Source organism: Podarcis vaucheri (genome assembly GCF_965113315.1).
Source record: "Podarcis vaucheri genome assembly, chromosome: 6".
Taxonomy (NCBI): Eukaryota; Metazoa; Chordata; class Lepidosauria; order Squamata; family Lacertidae; genus Podarcis; species Podarcis vaucheri.
The window spans coordinates 91846735-91869042 of NC_138764.1; the positions used below are offsets into that span (position 1 = coordinate 91846735).

General features: G+C 45.5%; 1 protein-coding gene across 1 annotated transcript in view; it reads left to right on the forward strand.

Moving 5' to 3' along the window:
* The first annotated feature begins 17883 nt into the window (after positions 1 to 17883).
* Positions 17884 to 22308, forward strand: part of TFAP2C (transcription factor AP-2 gamma) — a 33182-nt gene continuing 28757 nt past the window's right edge. The window contains exon 1 of the mRNA XM_082226268.1: positions 17884 to 18044. Coding sequence (XP_082082394.1) covers positions 18015 to 18044 — 30 coding nt within the window. The 5' untranslated portion in view covers positions 17884 to 18014. The remainder of the gene's footprint in view (positions 18045 to 22308) is intronic.

Genomic DNA, 22308 nt, shown 5'->3' on the forward strand with positions numbered 1-22308 from the left:
ATGGCTCTAAGGGGTAGTTTCTTTGTAGTTAACAAACCATGGTTAAGCAGCTGAGCTGGGTCAGGACCATCAAATAAACCGTAGTTTAATAAACCACAGCTTACTCAGCCATGGCTTAGCATTATGTGCAAACCTGCCAGTGTACATAGCTTGCTTTTCAGTCAAAACATTTGACATGGGATATGAACTGAAGATTTAAAATGCAGGTAAAATAATATCTCAATAAAATTAGCACACACCACGTGGGCCTGCCTTTAAAGATGGTTTGAAGCTTCAACTGGTCCAAAATGAAGTCTGAAGTGTGCAGGGAATCTCCACCTCACACAGCTTCACTCCAGCTCATGGGAAAAGATGGAAACAATAGTGAGGAGTGCAAAGCTGGCACACTCATATCCCCATAATACCATTTAATGTCTTGAGTTCAAACATGATCACAATACCAGAATAATATGGGTCCTACTTTAGAGTCCTCGAGTAGAATGACTGTTAAAGGATAGTCTTTTAATGGAAGGTGCCTTCTGTCTGAAGAGTTCTTTGGTCCAAGCCCAGTTTAAAGAACCCTAAGAAGGGAGAACGGGACACGGGTGGTGCTGTGGGTTAAACCACAGAGCCTAGGACTTGCCAATCAGAAGGTCGGTGGTTCGAGTCCCTGCGACGGGGTGAGCTCCCGTTGCTCGGTCCCAGCTCCTGCCAACCTAGCAGTTCAAAAGCACATCAAAGTGCAAGTAGATAAATAGGTACCGCTCCGGCGGGAAGGAAAACGGCATTTCCATGCGCTGCTCTGGTTCGCTGGAAGCAGCTTCGTCATGCTGGCCACATGACCCGGAAGCTGTACGCCGGCTCCCTCGGCCAGGAAAGTGAGATGAGCACCACAACCCCAGAGTCTGCCACGACTGGACCTAATGGTCAGGGGTCCCTTTACCTTTTACCTTAAGAAGGGAGAACAGGTAAGAACTTGAAATCGTCCATCAACATTTAGCACCTGAGCTCATTTGGACACAGACTTCTCTGCTATGGTGAGATGCATTTCCATTTAAATTATAATAACTATTTCTACATTTGCCTCTATTGCTGTTTTTTGCATCTGTCTGTCTCTTGAGAGACAATGGAGTGAAGTCAAACCGCTGCATTAGTAGCACCAAAGGGACTTCCCCAGAGCGCAAGCCTGGGCAGTGTGTATGGTGGTTCCTGGGCTGCCCAGAAGACAAGACCCCCTTTCTCAGTCTCACTGATGTGGCCCAAAGGAAAGTAGAGTAATATGTTTGGCACCAGCTTGGCTGCAGAAGTTGCTGGAAGGAGGAATACAAGATGCCATCCAACCGTCTTAGGGGCTCCACTCTGGATTTGTGTAGGGTTTACTCCTTAGCCTTTTCTTCTCCTGAAGATGTCCCACAAAGCAGCAGATGTTTAGGGTTACCTTCCCAGGTCGACAGGCCCCACCTGCCCCTCACTTCCCTCTACAGCATGGGCAGAAACTGCCTTCTTGACTATTGGTCTCACTCACTCGATCTGCTGGAGCCTGTCTTGAGAGCCAGTGTGTGTAGTGGTTAAGAGCGGTAGACTCGTAATCTGGGGAACCGGGTTTGCATCTCTGTTCCTCCACATGCAGCTGCTGGGTGACCTTGGGCCAGTCACACTTCTCTGAAGTCTCTCAGCTTCACTCACCTCACAGAGTGTTTGTTGTGGGGGAGGAAGGGAAAGGAGAACGTTAGCCACTTTGAGACTCCTTAAAGGGAGTGAAAGGCGGGATATCAAACCCAAACTACTCTTCTTCTTCTTCTTTGCACACAGCACTAGTCCCTCACTCACCAAGGGTCTGAGACCCATCGGCTACCCTCACCTGGTTTAGTCAGCCAATCAACACCATTTCCCGGGGTGTGGCTGCTGTCACATGATGATAGTTTCTAGGAGCCACAGGTGAGACCTGGGTGCAGGGTGGGGAACAAAGGTGGACAAGGAGCATGACGTGTCTCCCACCAGAGGTACTACCCTCCACTAATACCCCATACACACCCGTTCTTCCTGGAAGGTAAGGGGCAACCAATAGACTCTTGCAGAGGTCAGAATGTGCTTCTTTTTTGCTGCCTGTAGACAAGCTACTGTTATCTCCACGGCTCACCCCTGCTGCTGTTTGGCTAGCATCTGTCTCTCTTAGGAATGGAGGAATGCACCATAATAATAATAATAATAATAATAATAATAATAATAATTTATTTATTTATACCCCGCCCATCTGGCTGGGCTTCCCCAGCCACTCTGGGCGGCTTCCAAAAGAATATTAAAATACTATAATACATCAAACATTAAAAGCTTCCCGAAATAGGGCTGCCTTCAGATGTCTTCTAAAAGCCTGGTAGTTGTTGTTCTCTTTGACATCTAGTGGGAGGGTGTTCCACAGGGAAGGCGCCACTACCGAGAAGGCCCTCTGCCTGGTTCCCTGTAACTTGGCTTCTCGCAGTGAGGGAACTGCCAGAAGGCCCTTGGTGCTGGACCTCAGTGTCCGGGTAGAACGATGGAGGTGGAGACGCTCCTTCAGGTATACTGGACCGAGGCCGTTTAGGGCTTTAAAGGTCAGCACCAACACTTTGAATTGTGCTCGGAAACATACTGGGAGCCAATGTAGGTCTTTCAAGACCGGTGTTATGTGGTCTCTGCGGCCGCCCCCAGTCACCAGTCTAGCTGCCACGTTCTGGATTAGTTGTAGTTTCCGAGTCACCTTCAAAGGTAGCCCCACGTAGAGCGCATTGCAGTAATCCAAGCGGGAGATAACCAGAGCATGCACCACTCTGGCGAGGCAGTCCGCAGGCAGATAGGGTCTCAGCCTGCGTACCAGATGGAGCTGGTAAACAGCTGCCCTGGATACAGATTTGACCTGTGCCTCCATGGACAGCTGTGAGTCCAAAATGACTCCCAGGCTGCGCACCTGGTCCTTCAGGGGCACAGTTACCCCATTCAGGACCAGGGAATCCTCCACACCTGCCCGCCTCCTGTCCCCCAAAAACAGTACTTCTGTCTTGTCAGGATTCAACCTCAATCTGTTAGCCGCCATCCAACCTCCAACCGCCTCCAGGCACTCACACAGGACCTTCACTGCCTTCACTGGTTCTGATTTGAAAGAGAGGTAGAGCTGGGTATCATCCGCATACTGATGAACACCCAGCCCAAATCCCCTGATGATCTCTCCCAGAGGCTTCATGTAGATGTTGAAAAGCATGGGGGAGAGGACAGAACCCTGAGGCACCCCACAAGTGAGGGCCCAGGGGTCTGAACACTCATCCCCCACCACCACTTTCTGAACACGGCCCAGGAGGAAGGAGCGGAAGAACCCAAAGGAAGAACCTTTGGGTTGAGGTTGCAGTGGCTGTAGAGACCAGCGCGGGAGAGACTGATTTTATTTCAGCTGGGGCAGATGAAGGTGTCCAGTTGTCCTGCTGCAGGTGCACCATGGCGTTTCTTTTCTCTGCGCTCCTCCCAGCGCGCATTTCTCCTCTGGTCTATGGATGCATGACCTGACTGCCTGTCTCCAGGCACTGCAGTCATCTGCAAGGGATTCCCAGGTGGCAGGGCTGATGTTGCCAGCCTCCATGTCATGTTTGCAGACATCTTTGTAATGCAGAGTTGGTCTGTCAATAGGCCTGGTGCCAGAAGCCAGCTCCCCATAGAGCACAGTCTTTGAGGATCCTGCTATCTTCCATTCTGTGGGCAATATGGTAATAAATAATTTTGGCCTACCAGTTCGGGGCAATGCAAGGTTTGCCACGATAAACCTGAGAAATACTGCATAGATCCCATGTGTATAGTATATATGACAACAATGTGCAAAAGTTACTCTAAGAAGCTGTAGCACTTCAGAGCCATGAGAAATCCTACCAAATCCTGTGGGTTAACTAATTTGCATTCACTGACCTGAAATTATAATTAACTCAGGTAACACACACACACACACACACACACACACACACACACCAACTCAAACCCTAAAACAAACAAAAAGAAAACATAGGGATAAGTAGTGCTTAGACTGCTTGGCTTAATAATGTAGATTGCCCTGTCTAATAATGGTTGCATTTACATAAGCCCCAAGGAGGCTTTGAAGTGAATGGAGGGGAGGGGATGAGCTGACACTTTTGCTGAGATCACTATTGTTTGACTGGAGACAGTTTTCTGCAAGACTGGTTTAACAAGGTAACAGTCCATTGACTCCCAGAGATGCCAGCCTCCAACAAAAGAAGGGGAAGGGAGCTTTGCTCTGAGAGCCGAAATTCCAGCTCCACCTCCCCGTTTCCAGATGGGGATGCCTTGCGCCCACACTTCTGGGTCTAGAGCTGCATTCAGAACCAAATAGTTTTGTCTACGCAAGGGGAAAACCCCTTTAAAAACCACAAGAAATTGAGAATTGCAGAGGCAGATCCTGCTAATATCTGCACTCCAATTTTAAATGTTTGCCTTTTACTTGCAGTTTTGTCCAAAATATCTATCTATCTATCTATATATTGAAAACTGTTGAGAACTGTTGGTAAGACTATGCTTGTATATTTAAGTATTTTTATACCATCTGGTTTTGACACATAAAGCCTTAATGCTTCAGGATGAGAATAGCTCAAGAACCCTTTCTCTCCATATAAACCTACCTGGACCCTGAGATCAGTTCCTGTGCCTCCTCTATAAGGGTGGCAACATAAGAACGGGCCATTTCAACACATGGTGTATGTGTGTACTTATGACTGGTAATTTTTTTGTCAAAGTGTATGTGATTTCAACTAAAATCAAAAAGACTTAAATAAAATCCAGAATGCATTTGTTTTTTGTTTTTTAACATTGTTGTCATTTAGTCGTGTCCGGCTCTTTGTGACCCCATGGACCAGAGCATGCCAGGCACGCCTGTCTTCCACTGCCTCCCACAGTTTGGTCAAACTCATGCTGGTAGCTTCAAAGACACTGTCCAACCATCTCGTCCTCTGTCGTCCCCTTCTCCTTGTGCCCTCCATCTTTCCCAACATCAGGGTCTTTTCCAGGGAGTCTTCTCTTCTCATGAGGTGGCCACAGTACTGGAGCCTCAGCTTCAGGATCTGTCCTTCCAGTGAGCACTCAGAGCTGATTTCCTTCAGAATGGATAGGTTTGATCTTCTTGCAGTCCATGGGACTCTCAAGAGTCTCCTCCAGCACCATAATTCAAAAGCATCAATTCTTTGGCGATCAGCCTTCTTTATGGTCCAGCTCTCACTTCCATACATCACTACTGGGAAAACCGTAGCTTTTACTATACGGACCTTTGTTTTTTAACATATTTTTTATTAAATATTTCTTGGTTTACAAAAGTATGTGCAATGTCTCTTTTTTCAAGTTACATTTTCTACAGATCAGTTTCATTTGGGTTTTTTTAAAAAAAATATTCAAAGTTATAACAAAACATATTTTCCAAAAACATATCCTTATTCCCTCCCCATTTTTCCTCCCCCCTCCCCCCACAAAACCCATCCCCCACCCCACCCCCCGACTTCCCTCAGTTCCAGTCTTTGGTTTCTCCAATAATGCTATTTTCTGCATGTTACAGAGTTGTATGGATCCTCCAACTGTTTAGCTAATTATTACCAGTAAAAAAAAAATAAAAAAATTGTGGATGTTTATTCAAAAGATGCCAAGGAGTCCAGTTCGCTTTGTTGCGTCTTCAAATACTTTGTGAAAGGTTCCCATTCATCCTTAAAGTCACAGTTATCCTTGTCCCATAGCTTATGAGTCAATTTTGCCAGTTCTGCATAATCCATCAATTTTTCTTGCCATAATTCTTTAGTTGGGATTTCTTCAGTCTTCCATCCTTGTGCTATCAGAACTCTCGCGGCCGTTGTTGCATACATGATGTTTTTCAACTTTTTTGGCAGGTCTTTCCCTACAATCCCCAACAAAAATGCCTCAGGTTTTTTAACAAATGTTAAATGGAACATTTTCTTCAGTTCATTGTATATCATTTCCCAAATTTTTTAAATTACTTTACACCACATATGATAAAATGTTCCCTCCTTTTCCTTACACTTCCAACATATGTTTGAACTAGTTTTGTACATTTTCCCTTACTGCACTGGCAGATCAGTTTCATTTGTTGAGACATTAGTGTTACATTAGGAAGAAAAGGAGGAAAGAGGTGGAGGGGGGGCATGGTGAATGGGGTTGGGGTTGGGTGGCAATGCTTCTATTCTTCTTAATGTATGTGTGGGGTTTTGTATCAGTGGTTCTCTTTATTATTCACTTGTGTTCCTTTGGTGGTGAGAGAGGTTGGGGTTGGCCTAGGGTGTGGTTGTTTGTTTGGGATTGGCTGTTGAGCAGTGGCGTAGCATGGGGGGTGCGGGGGGGCCAGCCGCACCGGGCACAACATCTGGGGGTTAGGGTTAGGGGGTGCAAATCCACGGGTTAGGGGGCGCAAATCCATGGGTTAGGGGGCGCAAATTACTTGCCTTGCCCCGCGTGCTGACAACCCACGCTACGCCACTGCTGTTGAGAACTTTGTTTTCATATGTGAGTGGGGTGGCTGTGTGTTTTTGAATCAGGTTAGCTATATTGATTTGTATGCTCTTGGTGGATTCATGTCGTTGTCTTGTTGGGCTGTGCCCTGTGTCAGTTTCAGTTTATTGGTTAGTTTTTCTAATACAGTGGTACCTCAGGTTACATATGCTTCAGGTTACATACGCTTCAGGTTACAGACTCCGCTAACCCAGAAATAGTGCTTCAGGTTAATAACTTTGCTTCAGGATGAGAACAGAAATCGTGTTTTGGCAGCACAGCGGCAGCAGGAGGCCCGATTAGCTAAAGTGGTGCTTCAGGTTAAGAACAGTTTCAGGTTAAGAACAGACCTCCGGAACGAATTAAGTACTTAACCCGAGGTACCACTGGAAAGCTGTTTCCCATACTATTTGGTACCATTGATCCATGCTTACTCCTGACAGGTCTCTCCAGCATCTGGCTATGATCCAGAGTGCATTTGTATAACATTTGGAGTCCTCCTGTTCAATCAGGCACAAATAAGTGCAATTCTAGTGCGTTTTCTAGAGCTAAAACATATCATGAGTGAATACATTCTTGTGCAAATTGTAAATGCATATGTGTAAATTTACACTTGAAAGCCAAGATTTAAATTTTAAAATGTATCATCAATAGAAACACACCTCTTTTCAATGGTCGTGATATAGAATTGCACATTTACAATAAATTTGATAGCTTTATCTAAATAGCAGTCGACTTTCCAACCAACGCTTCCTCCAATGTTGGACTCCTCCTAAATTTATGCTGTGCTGTTCTCCACCTTCACCCTGTGACTAGGAACTACTTTTTCTTGCATAAAGCAGGATCAGGCCAGTGACCCACCTAGTCCAGAATCCTGTTCTCACAGTGGCCAACCGAATGCTGGAAGGGAACCCACAAACAGGAACCCAAGCACAAAAGTTCTCTCCCCTCCTGATGTTTCCAGCAACTGGTATTCCGAAGCATTACAGACTCTGATGCCTGGGGAACAGAAAGCCCCACATTTTAAATATAAGCTATACCTACTTCTACACATCCATTAAAGGCCCAGGGTCTCTGTTCTCTTTCGCACCTGCTCCCACTTCAACAAGAAGAGTGGAGAACTCTTTTAATGGAACACCAAGAGCTTACTCTAACTTCATCACATCTGAGGTTAGTAGGTTGGACTCAACTCTGGAAAGACCACCTCACAAAATTGAGGATAAATAAATGGGAATAATTTCTACCTTTTCCACACTGGGCAGCTAGCTAGAAGCAATGTGATGAATAAGGATGTTAAGCCACCAGATCCCATTGTAACTTCTTGTTTTGCTACACCACTGTGAGGAGCTGCTCCCTCATGAAACACCAAAACAGAGACTATCTCTTTGCCTTTGGGAAGCGTAGGAAGAATACACTATGCACTAACAACCTCTAACATTTTGCAGTGACCCTGGAGGTTGCGGCATCGGCCTCAATGTAGAGATTGTCAGATATGTTGACTTTAGCCCCATATTGCCCTACACTCACTTAACCTCTGAGTAAGCCCCTCTGAACACAATGGGACTTCCAAGTACATACATATAGCATAAAAGTAAAGGGACCCCTGACCATTAGGTCTAGTCGTGACCGACTCTGGGGTTGCAGCGCTCATCTCGCTTTACTGGCCAAGGGAGCCGGTGTACAGCTTCTGGGTCATGTGGCCAGCATGACTAAGCGGCTTCTGGTGAACCAGAGCAATGCACGGAAACGACGTTTACCTTCCCGCTGGAGCGGTACCTATTTATCTACTTGCACTTTGACATGCTTTCGAACTGCTAGGTTGGCAGGAGCAGGGACCAAGCAACGGGAGCTCACCCCGTCGCAGGGATTCAAACCGCCGACCTTCTAATCGGCGAGTCCTAGGCTCTGTGGTTTAACCCACAGCGCCACCCGCATCCGACATATAGCATATGCACTTTTAAATATGACTAATGTGCTTAGGATTGGGGCAACAGACTTAGGACTCCGTCCACTGGCATCCTTTTCATTGTGGATCCATGATGATTTTTGTTCATGATGCTATTGGGGGGGTCACATGCAATGCCGCTTTCAAGACCACTTGCCCCTGCAAAGGTTTTAGGGAAGTCATGTCGTTTCCTTTCTCATGTTCCATAACTTCCAACTAAAATCCTGTAAATTTTGATGGTATAAACATTCTGATTTATTTTTTACCTGCTTCTGTTCCAGACAGCATTACACGGTTGCAAAGCGAAGCATTGCAGATCAAAATACAGTTGAATAAATCCATCACTACTGCACTATCATTGTGCAAAGACCATGTGGCAGAATACAACTGCACCTGTGAACACCTGCCTGAAAGCAGCCTCTGTATGCAGGCCTAAAGGGCCAGGTGTATGCCCCCTGTTCCTCAGTTTGATGAAGTGTCTATTGCAGGCACCCCCAAACTCCAGCTGTTTTGGGACTACAACTCCCATCATCCCTAGCTAACAGGACCAGTGGTCAGGGATGATGGGATTTGTAGTCCCAAAACAGCTGGAGGGCCGAGTTTGGGGATGCCTGGTCTATTATCTTCTGATGGAGGTGGGTTTAGGGGAGCAGGACCACCTTGGTTGTATTGGGCATGGAAAAGGGACGCGGGTGGCACTGTGATCTAAACCACTGAGCTTCTTGGGCTTGCTGATTGGAAGGTCGCGGTTCGACTCCCCGTGACAGTGGTGTGACCTCCCGTTCCTCTGTCTCAGCTCCTGCCAACCTAGCAGTTCAAAATCACATCAGTGCAAGTAGATAAATAGGTACCGCTGTGGCGTTTCCATGCGCTCTGTTTTCCATCATGGTGTCCTTTGCTCCAGAAGCAGTTTGGTCATGCTGGCCACATGACTCGGAAAGCTGTCTGTGGACAATCGCAACCCCATAGTCACCTTTCACAGGACTTAACCGTCCAGGGGTCCTTTAGCTTTTACCTTTACTGGGCATGGAGCCTCAGGGGCACCACAATGATTATGCAGAATGTAAGGCGAGAGATGTGGGGACACTGAACTTTGGTGACACACAGGGTACCTCTGAAATTTGAGATCCCACTGTCTGCCACTGACTCTAGTTTATGAGAGCTTATGCTGTAAGCTCATGTTGATTTGAGTCCCCCCCCCAACATGTAAATAGACTAACTAAGATGGCTCAGTTACAAAATGGGACAGGGTCTCTTGTCATGCAAATCACACCTGCTGAATTTAAAGATGCATAAAGCTTGTTGTCTTTGGTATCTGGGCTGGCTGGAGAGGGGGAAAAACACCCACTCCAAAATTCTCCAGTTTTTTGTTGTTGTTTTTAAAAAAGACCTCAGAGGGGGATGGGAATCGAAATTGAGTAAAAAAAATATAAAATGTGGGTACCTTATGAGGAACCCTCAGGAACTCTCACAGATAAATGAGACTGAAAAACAATTGTTTAGCAAATTGTTTAGCAAAATCCAACGGCAGAAAACTTGCCTTGTGGATTCATAATTCCCCTCAGGGATTCAAAGGAGTAGGAGACTGACTTGTCTATGGGGGTGGGGGGAGACCCAGGACTTACAGACCACAAGAGGAGGAGAGAGGAATGGGAGCCACTGGGGCCTGTTTCTTGACTCACCTCCTGTATTCCTAAAACGTAGCCCTGAAACAGATTTGATAGAATTGATAGAGTCATGTGTTTGTTTGCAAACACAATTATGTTACCACCTGTCAGGAAAAATGTAGTGAGAAGCAGGCTTGGAGGGGTTCCCCCCCCCTTTCTCTCTTCTTAAATAGCTAGCACTTGATATTTTATGATGCTGACAGCACATCACTGGTACCTTATTAGTGTGATTATATATGACAGTGAGAATTAAGTCTACCATTTTGATTGATGTAAATTTTGCCAGCAGTGCAAAAAATCCCATCCTCCCACTCCCCCTTCGTGCTATTTTTGATCCTCCTGCCATCATCTTTGGTGCCTGGGAGATGGCAGGGAAGATGGGGAGAGTTCCCAGGGTTGGCCTCTGTGGGAGGTCCAGGGTGGCTGCTTTTCAAAAGGCTCCCCTCCTCCTCTTTGTCTGCCACATAAGAACATAGCACATTTCTCTAGTGGTTCAAACCACTGGAGAACAGTACTCCAGGAACAGCGCTTTAGCTCTGAGCAACAGCCTTTCCTTCAAGCTGGGGTCTCTCTGTAGCTCAGCGTTGGGCGGTGGTGGTGGCTGCTGTCTGCCAGGACTGGTAGGGTAGAAGTCTGGGAGCTCACCAGTAGGTGGCGCCAGAGCCAATGAGAGGCGGAGCCAACGAGTTGAACCCCCATCCTCCTCCCTGCTGGGTTCTGCTGAGGGGCAACACTGAATCTAAAGAGGAGAGTTGATGGATAGTGCCACCCCCTGGACTGGTTGTCAGTAAAAAGCCAGGCAGGATAGGCTGGATAGGGCAGGCTGAGGTCAATGGGGCAGTGCCTCATCTGCCTAAATGGACCAGCCTATGCTGATGTGAGACAGCCACAGCTAGAAGTCAACATGGCGGACAAAAAAAACCCCAGTCCACCCAAAAGCTTGCTTGCTTATTTGCTTATTTCCTTTATCTTCCAACATTCTTCCAACAAGGTCAAGGTGGCTTACGTGGTTTCCCTCCTCGTCATTTTATCCTCACAACAACCCTGTAAAGTAAGCCAAATGGAGAGGCTGAGGTTGGCCCAAGGTCATCTAGTGAAGGCTGAGTGGGGATTGGGACCCTGTTCTTCTAGATTTTAATCAGGGTTTCCTAAACTGAGCCCAGCTGTTTTTGGACTACAGCTCCCATCATCCCTAGCTAACAGGACCAGTAGTGGTTGGGGATGATGGGATTTGTAGTGCAAAAACAGCTGGATCCCCATGTTTGGGAAACACTCCAACCATGATACTGAGTTTCCTAGAATGTTCTTTTCAGTCTTGGGTATTTAGAGCCATCGAAGGTAGTGGAACTAATGCTGCAATCCTAACCCCACTTGTCTGGGAGTAAACTCCAGTGAATTAAATAAGGCTCACTCTGCAGTAGACATGGTTAGCATTGTACAGATTACTCAAGCTGAAATCCACATATTTTGGTTCAACAAATGGAGAATGGATTTGTTTGCATAGGCCTGAGCGTTATGATCTATATGCTTAATCTGCCCTGGAGGGTCCTTTCTGAGTATTCTAAGTTTCTCTAGGCCAGGACTTCATTCCTGCTCATTCACCAATTAATGGTAACAGAGCTATGGGGGTACTTATTTAAGAATCATCAGTCTGAAAAGGAACTTTGAGGATCCTCTCATCCCGTCTCATCCCCTGGGGCCCATCCACCTCACCTCAATGGATATTTGCCCAGACATTACAACTTCTTCCACAGTCTGACAGTTCTTTGATTTTTCGGCTGTGATACTGGGCCGAGAAATGTGTGAAACTGTGCTAAGATTTGTGATGAATTCACATCTGTTCAAAGATAGTGGGGTTTTTAAATAGAATCACTTCACTGTTTTTGGTCCCTGTGGAGAAGAATCCTTATTTGGCAGTGGGACTTAGTCTCCATAGAGACTTGGTTTATTTCTGCATCTGTGTGGTATTATTCAGATTGTGAGGTTGGCAAATTGGTTTGGGGTTGGGGGCTAGGGAACTGGGCCACTATGTCTTTAGAACCTACATGAATATAAATTTAACCTTTGTACACTGAACTACCTTTTTTCCAACAAGCCTTTAAACTAGAGTTCTTTCTCAGTCTGAGCTCTGCTGATTCAGGTACTCAAAACAAAACCCCTAGAACATAATTCTTCAATTCTGAGCATATCATCTTTTGCATAAATCTTTTGGATAAATCTCTGAATTCTAGTGAAAGTTAAAGTAGATCCCACCAGCCTGGAATCTGTCCACTCCTGTATATTCCGTAAAGCACACACAAGTAGCAATTCCGAAATTGTGATCTGTGCATCGCCAGTGGTCCACAATGTTCTTTCAGATGTTTTTGTAGGACCACAACTGTGGGACAGGTGCATTAGCTGGGATTAGCTCCAGACTGCAGTGGTGAGATCTTATCTACTCAACACAAAAGGTGACAAAGATTTCAGTGGTAAGGTGCACACCTGGGAATAGCCACACTTCCCATTTCCCTCCAATCTACTTGGGCAGTACAGCTGCATCAGAGTGCAGAAGCAGCCAATGCATTGCAGCAAGAATGTGAAGAACAGGGAAACTGACATTGTGGTTTGAACTTCAGCAGTAGAAAGGATAAATAACTAATTGAAGTGATTTGTGCTTCTAAAAGTGGAAAAGTAAAATAAATACCTTTTAAGCTCTTGGATTTATCTATACTTGATCATTTTTTGTTATGTCAATATGTCAGTATTTTCTTAAGAATTAACGTTTAATTTTATTGATATTTCCTTATGATTATTTTATATTATTTCTTGCAATTGCCTTAGAGGTTTCTCTGATTAAGTGGTGTATAAATCTTGTTAAATAAAACAAGGCACCATTCAACCACAGTGTCGCACTCCGAAGTCCTACTGATGTCACTGTGAGAACTAAGTCTGTACATGAGTTGCATTGAAACCCACACCTCAGTAAAACTTGGATATTACCAGGCTTCAAAAGCGCTCATTTTTTGGCAAATTATTCCCCTTGTTTTAAATAAATAAATAAATTGAAAGCTGAACTAATTTCTGTAAGTTTGTCCTGCAAACTGCTACTCATTTCCCCACTTATTTTATTTACTTGCAGTGGGGCATTCCCCCAGGTAAGCAGGTACAGAATTTCAGCCTTATTTATTTGAGAATATACAGTATTTCTAAGCCTGCCTTTCCTGTAATGTAGTCCAAGGTGCCTAACAATAATGGAAAATTAAAACACATTGTGTAATATAATTTGAAAAAAGGGGGGGAAACAACACCAACAACTTTCCGCTTGAAATTATGTGTTGTGTATATGCGAATGGTGATTGTCAGAGAGAGGGGATCTGGTTTGAATTGGGCTCCTCACCTCCCCCACCCCCGCGTCCTTTTTTGGCTAGAGACATACCCTGATGAAAACTGAAGTACTGTAAACAAAATGAAGTATTTACATTGTATTTGAACATAAGCTCTTCCCCCCCCCTTTTTTTAAAAAGACTCATGACAAAACTGCAGCTTGGATGGAAATTGTTTAGTTCCATCATGGCAAATTTAAAACGTTCGGACTGTGAGGCAGGGAGTGTCTGAATTTAGAAAAATATCTCTCCCCCCTCCCCTTTTCTTCTTTTATTTTTAGAAAAGGGAAAATGCTGTTGCATTAGCTAAGGACATAAACCTTCTAGAACTCAGAGGAGGGGATGTGAAACTACGGAGCCGGATTCAAGCAAGATTAAGCAAGGATATGAATGGCATTTGGAGAGGGGGAAATTCCTATATTTTGCCTGGGTCGTACACTTTAATTTCTGCAATCAGGAAATGACAGGAATAACATATCGGATTCTCCTTTCCTTGGGATAAAACTCTACTCGCTGGAGCAAGCTGAGAGACGGGCTGGAGGGTAGGGCATGCATAGGATCGGCCTTTAAAGCCACAATCCTAGCTAGGCATTGATAGGAGGGAGCCCGTCTTGAAGAACTCAAATATGCTTACTAGGCTCAGCGTTGCAGACGGTTCCCTCCGCCCACCCTCCTTCCAGAAATCAAGAACACATTTCAGCATCCATTCCCTCCCCCCTGATCCCTCAGACAGGGAAATTACCTACTTCTTTCCTATCACGTTTCAGAAAATTAAACATCTAAACAAAGTAATAATTAATAACCGTGGGTTTATATTGCTTTGAGGGCGATGATAAGTAAACGACGTGGCGCAAGGCGATATCGACAGGCGGGAGCATCCAAATCCGGCACAAGAAAGATTTAAATCAAACTCGACACAGTTTTCAAGGTGCTAGTCCGTATGTTTATGTAAGGTTTTCTAACGCTGCGCGTGCTTCGCCTCTTATCTTTTCACAACACCCAGGTAAAGCAGGTCAGCGTTATTCCTCTCACACTGCAAACTGGTAAGGGAAGAGCCAGTTCTCCTTTGGATGTTTTCTGAGAAGGCAAACCTAGAGAGTAGCAGGAAACATCAACCCCATTAAACAAAACAAGTTTCTAGCTTCTGTATCTAGTTTCTGCCTGGTTATCTACTTCTCTGACGTCCTCCAAACTAGATTGCAGATTCAGTTATCTCTGCCCGATCGCAGAGATGAGAAAGCAAGATTTTTTCTTTCTTTCTTCCCAAGTGCCATTCATTTCAAAGGGGCTTGGAGTTGCTTAACTTTGACTGGATCATGCCTCATAGTTTCTCTCTCTCTCACTCACTCACACACACCCCTTCTAAAAAGTTTGGCTCCTCTGTTAATGAAATAATACATTCCTTCTTTCTGTAAGAAAGCTGTTTCTAAACCCACAGAACTCCCACAAGTCCAAACGGTTTAAATTTGCTTTGCGACTGCACCAGGCGATTTTCATGCGAGCTGTTGAGGTGGGGCGGGGGCTGAGAGCGAGCGTCCCGATGGCAGAAGGCGCTACTGAACCTGGAAACTGCTAATCCGGAGTTTAGCCTCTATGCACATGTATCTGGGAATAAGTCCCACTGAGCTCAATGAATGAGCGTTACTTCTGCACAGACCTGCCTAGGGCTCTGCTCTCAGACTCGCCCACCCCAGTCCTACGCATATTTACTCAGAAATAAATCCCCTTGTGTTCAATGGGGGTTAAATGGGTGCAGGATCAATGCACCTGCCATATATCCTCCCAGCTAAAGGAAAGGCGCACACATTTAATAATAATAATAATAATAATAATAATAATAATAATAATAATAATGGTAACAATAATAAACACCCTGGGGAATTTGAGTTCATGACTTGGTTTGCAATCCCATTGAAAGAGGGCTTTAGACAGACTGAAGGCTGCAGAAGATTGAACTCCTTTTCCTCTCCAGTTGCTAAAAGCACAGGTGCCCCTCCTCACTTGCCCCCCAACTACTGTCTTCAACTCCTTCCTTAAAACCCAGCTTTTCCACGAAACCTTTGACACAGGCTCCTAGTTTCTAAGCTCTAGCTCAGCCTAGGTGCAGGTGAAGCAACCTCTCAATGCTTGCCTCTTTACAGTGGATCAGGGAAGGGGACTTGTTGGCAGTAGGCAAGGCAACTGCAGTAGCAAGCGCATGAAGTGATAAAAAGGCTTTCAAATTTTCTGGTGTTTATGCCAGATTAGCATAGAGCACAGAAATAGCATTGACTTACTGTGCAACCCTAACTGTAGCTGCTCAGAAGTAAGCCTTATTGGGCTCAATGGGGGCTTACTCCCAAGTAAGGCTTAGGACTGCAGCCTTACAGTGTTGCACTGTCAAGGGTCTTCAGGATAGTTGAGATGACGTACTTGTGTTGCTAGAACACTGCAAAAAATTAATGCTAAGTGCTAAATATCAGCATAAGTATAATCATTGCTGGGGAGGGGGGTGTAAATGAGAAGACGAATCTGGGTTTATGCTAAAGCAAGTTATGTCCATATAACCATGCCTGTCTGATCGTATTTCAAGGAGGCTGGGCTTGTTTCTAGCCACAGCCATCCCTGAATGATTATGTGGAGGTAAACACCAAATTTAGCACCCGAAGTTAGATTCCAGTTCAGGCTTTTTAAAGAATAATCCTATAGAAGTAGGCCCCACTGTGCTCAGAGTGAATAGCTGGGGCCCTGAATGGGTTTTCATCAAGGTGAGTCCCACTGAACTCTATTGGACTTGGTCATTTATTCAATTGAAAACTCTTAATATTATTATTTATATTTATATAGCCTAGGGTTTCCCAAACTTGGGTCTCCAGCGGTTTTTGGACTACAACTCCCATCACCCATGACCATTGGTCCTGTCAGCAAGGGATGATGGGAGTTGTAGTCCAAAAACTGCTGGAGACCCAAGTTTGGGAAGCCCTGAATAGACCCACTCATTTGTAAAGATCTGTGAAGATGGCGAAATAAGAGGACACTGCATTGGGCTTGACCTGGAGAAGTATGAAACTATTTAGCTCCATTGGTATCAGGGGTTAGCAAACATATATATTCTTTCCTAGGTGCAAGACTATTCTCACTATTCCCTAAATCCAATAACTTCATTTTGGGTGGCCATGAGTTGGTTATGATTGCACTGTGCCTGGTCCCACTGAACTGAATGGGGCTTACTTCAGAGTAGACATATACTGGATAATTCAGGGAAGCTTGAAGCAAGCATGCAGAGGATCCGGTACACCTCTCTCCCGCTGCAATGGAGAGAACTTTAAAGGGCGTACACTGGGCTGGATCGTGTCCCAAGTTAGCTGATGTTTTAGGTTCTCTTCAAGTTCTCACTAAGCTTTAATAAACTACCTAATCAATGAGGCTTAGGGTTGGTTCTTAGTCTATAAAGGATAGACCAGCCTCCAGATCTAAAATCAACATCAACAGGCAAGAGACTACGTTACGGAGTTTTAATGAAAAATACTGGCTAGAATGTGGAAGCGCTGCGTTTTCTCCATTGATGTCCACCTCCTTCCTTTAGCTGCTCTTTGTTTTAAAAGGACCTTCTTTCAGGTCATCCAAGACTACCTAAGTAAGTAGCCACGCGGCAAACAACTGGAACAATTGCAAGGGGTCCTTGCAATTAAAGCAAAAGTGCAACGACAGGCAGAAATCCAACAGGTGAAGCCCCGGGCTAGGGCAAGTTTTACCTGCCGAACTTCTGTCGGCTATGCTGCTGCCTGCAACACCCAGCGGGTTAAAGTGAAGGAGAAGAAGGGGAGAAAGGCGCTTCTTACTGAACATTCTGTTCAAAAATGGTGAAAACGTCGCAGGTCACAAATTGATCTGGGCTGGAGACGCAGCGGGAGGCAGAAATTTAGCAGGTGGGCGTACCCCACCACTTTGCCGCATGTCCGAGCCCTACCTCCAGAACTTCTGCCTGTTAGACACCAGCCCGGATTACACAGGAGCCAATTCCTAGGGGCCGAGGTCCCAATAAAACACTTGAGCCCCCCCCCCCCAAGTTGAGGCGAATTCCCATTCAAATAGTGTGTCCGCCGAATTATGTAGGGTGGGGCTTACCTGCCCCCATGTTTTATTCAAGTTGGCACCCCTGGCTAAACTTGACAACTCCGCGGATGCCTTATTATTTTCTTCCTGCCCCCCACCTGCGTTTTTAAATTCAAAGAGGGGAGACAGGGCAGCCCAGGTAGATATCCATCAGCTCGCCACCAGGCTGCCAGATGATTACCCAGGAGTTGAAACCAGAAGGAATCAGAGCTAGCAGGAAAAACGAGGAATGCTCCTGCTTAAAGGGAGGGGGGGCGAGAGAGGGATTGAGAGAGCAAGAGAGAGAGAGTAGACGAGCAGGTATCTGCGCAGGCGCCTAGTTCAGCCTCGCCGTGCGCCCAGGTGAAGCGCTTTGGCTGGGACTCCAGTTGAAGAGGCAGCTGCGTGGGGTTTCAGTCCCCCCGCCCCCTCCTGCCGTCGGTTCCAGCTCAAAGCCCCACCGGGTGGCTCATGTCTCTGCTAGGGAGGATCGACTGGCAAGTAAGTCGCCTTCTTTGCTTTTTTTCCTCCCCCCAGGTTCTTTGCAAGTTATGGAGGCGGTGCGGGGTTTGGCTGGTGGCTCAGAATGTAGGAGTCGGTCGGGGATGATCAAGGGTCTTGCTTGGCTCCTGGAGCTCTGAGCCTTCCACGGGTTAGAAGTTCCTCGGAGGCTCCACAGAAGAGTTCGGGCTGTGTAGGGGAAGGGGTTTGAGGAATTTCTTTCCCAAGGCGGATAACCTCGTGGCTTTTCGAGCAACTTCTCGCGCACGTGGGAGAAAGTTTGGTACATTTCACCAACAGCCTGGTGTTTAACAATGCGCCCACATATATATTCTTAGCATCGCACCCCATTGAGAAAAAGCAGGGAGAGAACTAACTTTCACGGAAAGCTACAATCCTTGCACACCATTACCCGGGAGCAAGTCCTATGGTACTCAGGCATCGCCCGATCCGATACGCGCGCGACTCGGAGTGTTGTTTTAACTGACTCGGAATAAACGCGCATAAAAAAGCCGTCGCTTGAGTTCATCGGGACTTACTCCCAAGTAAACCTGCCCAGGGTTGCAGCCTTAAGCCTCTTTGCATTTCTGCCTGCAAGCCCCCTTCTTTAAGGGCAGGGGGCGCCACGTTCTCTGCGGTGCCCCCAACGCGCTCAGCTACGCTGCAGAATGACAGCTCAGATCGGCCCGAAGCCAAAAGTCTCCGGTTCCAGAGAATTGTGGATGGGCCGGAGCGGGTGAGCTATTTTAAGAGTAACACGTTGATTGTGACACAAGCTTTACTGGTCCATAATACATTTGTTAGTTTTTAAAGGTGCCACAAGACTTTTTCTTCTGGTTTGGCTGCAAGAAACTGCAAGGCCGCAGCCCTAACCAGTTACTTGGGAGTAAGCCCCCTTGAATTAAATAGGGCTTACTTCGGAGTAGACACGGCTAGGATTGCCCTGTAACAGGGCCATCCCGCTAGAGTTGGGGAGGAATGCGTGTACGCATACTTTATCTTGGACAAGCGCAACTTCTGAAAAGACTTGTAGACCACTTCATTTGACTGGTCCAGGAAAGCTTATGCTATAAAGTGGCTAGCCCTTAAGGTGACCCTAAGACATTTCTTGCTCTCCAGCGGTTACTGAAAAACAGCAAGTTAGTCATAAGAAACCAACGAAGTTAAAAACCATGCGCGCCTCGGAAAGCCTCTGCAGAGACAGCAAAAGGAAGGTTTCTCTGGAATTAGGAAGGTTTTTCTGGAATTCGATGTATCATTCAATTTCCAGTGTCTGAGCCCATTCGATCTTTTCCCAGAAGGAAATCCGTTCCTTCAGTCTAGCTATTTCGAGGCTTGCTCTACGAAATGATTTCAGTGCTTCCTGCAATCGATAGAGAATTAACATTCGGAGCGAGTATGGAGGGGGTGCGCCACTCTCCCCCCCCCCAGCCCTCGGCCCTGCTTCTGCGTTTCTCGCGCCAGCCTGAAGCCCCGTATTTCAGTGTCGGAAATTTGACCTGAGGCAGGTGGGAAGAAGCGACTCCTGTTGCAATGCTGGGCACTAGAACAATTCCTCTGGTGTAACTTGAGTGCAAGTCTAACCATGCCTACTCGGAAGTAAGGCCCACTGACGTCAATGGGGCTTACTCCCAGGTAGGTGGGGGTTAGGGTTGTAGCCTTAATTCTGAATGAATACGGGGGCGAGCAGGCTGTATGTATTACGAGCTCTGCACATCAGGAGCCGGGCTCGTTCAGAAACCCTAAAGATGGGTATTTAGTGATAACTGGAGCAAGGTAAGCTTTTGAACCAAACAAATATCTTCGTCAGGGAGGTAACCATTAAGAGATTCCTTTGCCCGCAGTATTTTTGGTTGGGAATCCTCACTTCTTTCTATAGGGCAGGAAAATAGCAATGGCATTTGGAACGCCTCTTTTAAGCACATGGTCAGTCACCTGTTGCAACTGAGTAGCATCTCCCTTGAATTAGGAACCTCCCAGTTACTATTGACATTAATTCACACACCCACCCAAAATATCGGTTTCACCCTCAAATACATCGTGGGTTTTCAAAAAGCGCCAGTCCTCCTTCCGCCCAAGAATTATCCTCTAATTTATCAACACGTCCATGTTGAATCCTTTAGTTCAACGGGCATAAAATTTCCAAGCATATCACTTAGAAAGGGGACAACATTAACCCATTCCTCCCTGTACTTGAGAATTATTCCCAGGAGCGTCTCTATCTGGCCAACTCATTGTGCAACTGTATGCAATTAAGCCTACAACCCCAGGCTTACATTGCAGCCAGAACCATTGACCTCAACAGGGATTACTTATGAGTAGACACGTATAGAGGTATGCATTGCACATGGGCCTACATTTGCATGTCAAAAGCACAATCCCCTTAGTGTAGAAAGACACATCTTTATATTAATTATACTTCAGCATAATTACAGCAACATTATTTTTTTTAAAAAAAATCACCGTGACAGATGCTTTTAAAATATGCTACAATTTTTGCACTGTCAGAGGCTTTTAACTGGTGTAAATATGTTCCATGGGACTTCAGTGTGCTTAAAATTGCAGGCTTTATCCTGAATATCCAACATCCACTTTGTTACTAAGAATCTCTCTGCCCCCCCACATTATTTGCATAGTGCTTTATTTCTTTGTGTATCATAATTAATGGGATTAGCTGCGATTGAGCTATAAATATATTGAGGATGCCCCAGTCCCATAGCAAGCAGATGATGTCTCTGATTCAGGCAACTCCTATATGTATTTACCATCTCTTTAGAGCTGAAACGTTAACGTTTAACTCTTGAATGTGGGAATGAACGGGAGAAAGAACGCCAGCATTAATTCAATCACTCGTCGCTGATACATTTAGAGCAAGTTGGATAATTTAATTTGGGGTGATGGTGGGGTTGTGCTGGAAAAGAGCCAAGCTAGCAGTGAAAGGAAAGAGGTACTTTGGGTGGGGTCGAGATCTCTCTACCGGAGAAGGTATAGAAAAGGCAGCCGGTGGTCCAAAGTTTTAAAAACAGTGGGAGTTGTTGTGTAAACGTAAAACTGGTTCTCAATTCTTTTCCGCGGATATTCCGTCTCTCTCCCTCTCCCCCCACCCTCTCCAGTGTGTAGGCAGGGTCTGCAAATTCAGGTGGTTGAGCTTTGCGGGACATGTTTTAAATTCTGACCAAAAGATCCCATTTCCCTAGGTTCTCATCTTGAAAAGTTTACTTGATTTACAGTATTTTTAAAAATGAACTTGCTTTTGCCTGTACCACACCCATATGAAGGTTCTTTTGAAAGAAGTGTGGATTATTTCTGAATGGATGTACTTAAGAGCAGCCCTAAAATTACTCACCTGGTAAGAAGACCCACTGAATTCAATGGGGCTTTCTTCCAAGTAGAGAAGTGTAGGCTTGCACTCCTAAAATGGAATTACATGCACACTGATTCGGAAGAAACTGGGCACAGTGGAGTTTACTTCTGAATGTAGGATTGAGATGATTTACAATTTGGTTTACAATTAATAATGATAGTTGAATTTCCTGAAGCCACTTTATAACTTCACAGTTAGATCTAGAGGCATTTGTTTTAACACATTTCTGCTTCACCTTTATGTCAGTTTTAAAAACAGCATATCGGACTCTGAGCCTAACTGCATTTACAAGGAAGCAAGCCCCATTGATTTTAATTTGAAACGAATTAGCTACTGAATGGTATCTTTGCTTTTTCTACAAATGCATTCTGTCTCTTCTGGCAAAACCAGACAATAGTCACCGTTCATTCACACGCAAGCCCACAAAAGTTTGCACCATAATATAATTTACTTTCAATGGGTATCTTACTGCTTAGTAAGCATACAGAGATTCCCAGTCTTATTTGGCGATTTCATTTGAAACGAGTGGGACTCAATTCAAGTTGGGAGTTTTCAAAAGGTGAGGAATTCTCCTTCAGCCTTTCAAAGGAAACCAGCAGCACAATCCTAAGCACCACTATTCAGAAGTAAGTCCTATTGACTTCAGTGGGACTTGACCGGCAGGTAAATGGGGTTAGGATTGCAGCCTGGCAATTGCAGTCCTATGAACACTTGTCTGGGGATAAACCTCATGGAGCTCAGTGGGGTCAGACATGCATAGGATAGCACTGCAAGAATGCCTCCTGCGCATGCTTACTCTGAAGTAAATGCCACTTTGTGCACTGGGACTTACTCCCTAGTAAACGTGCTTGGGAGCTGCAACATAATTAAGGTATCTGAATAAGTGTGCATGCACACGAA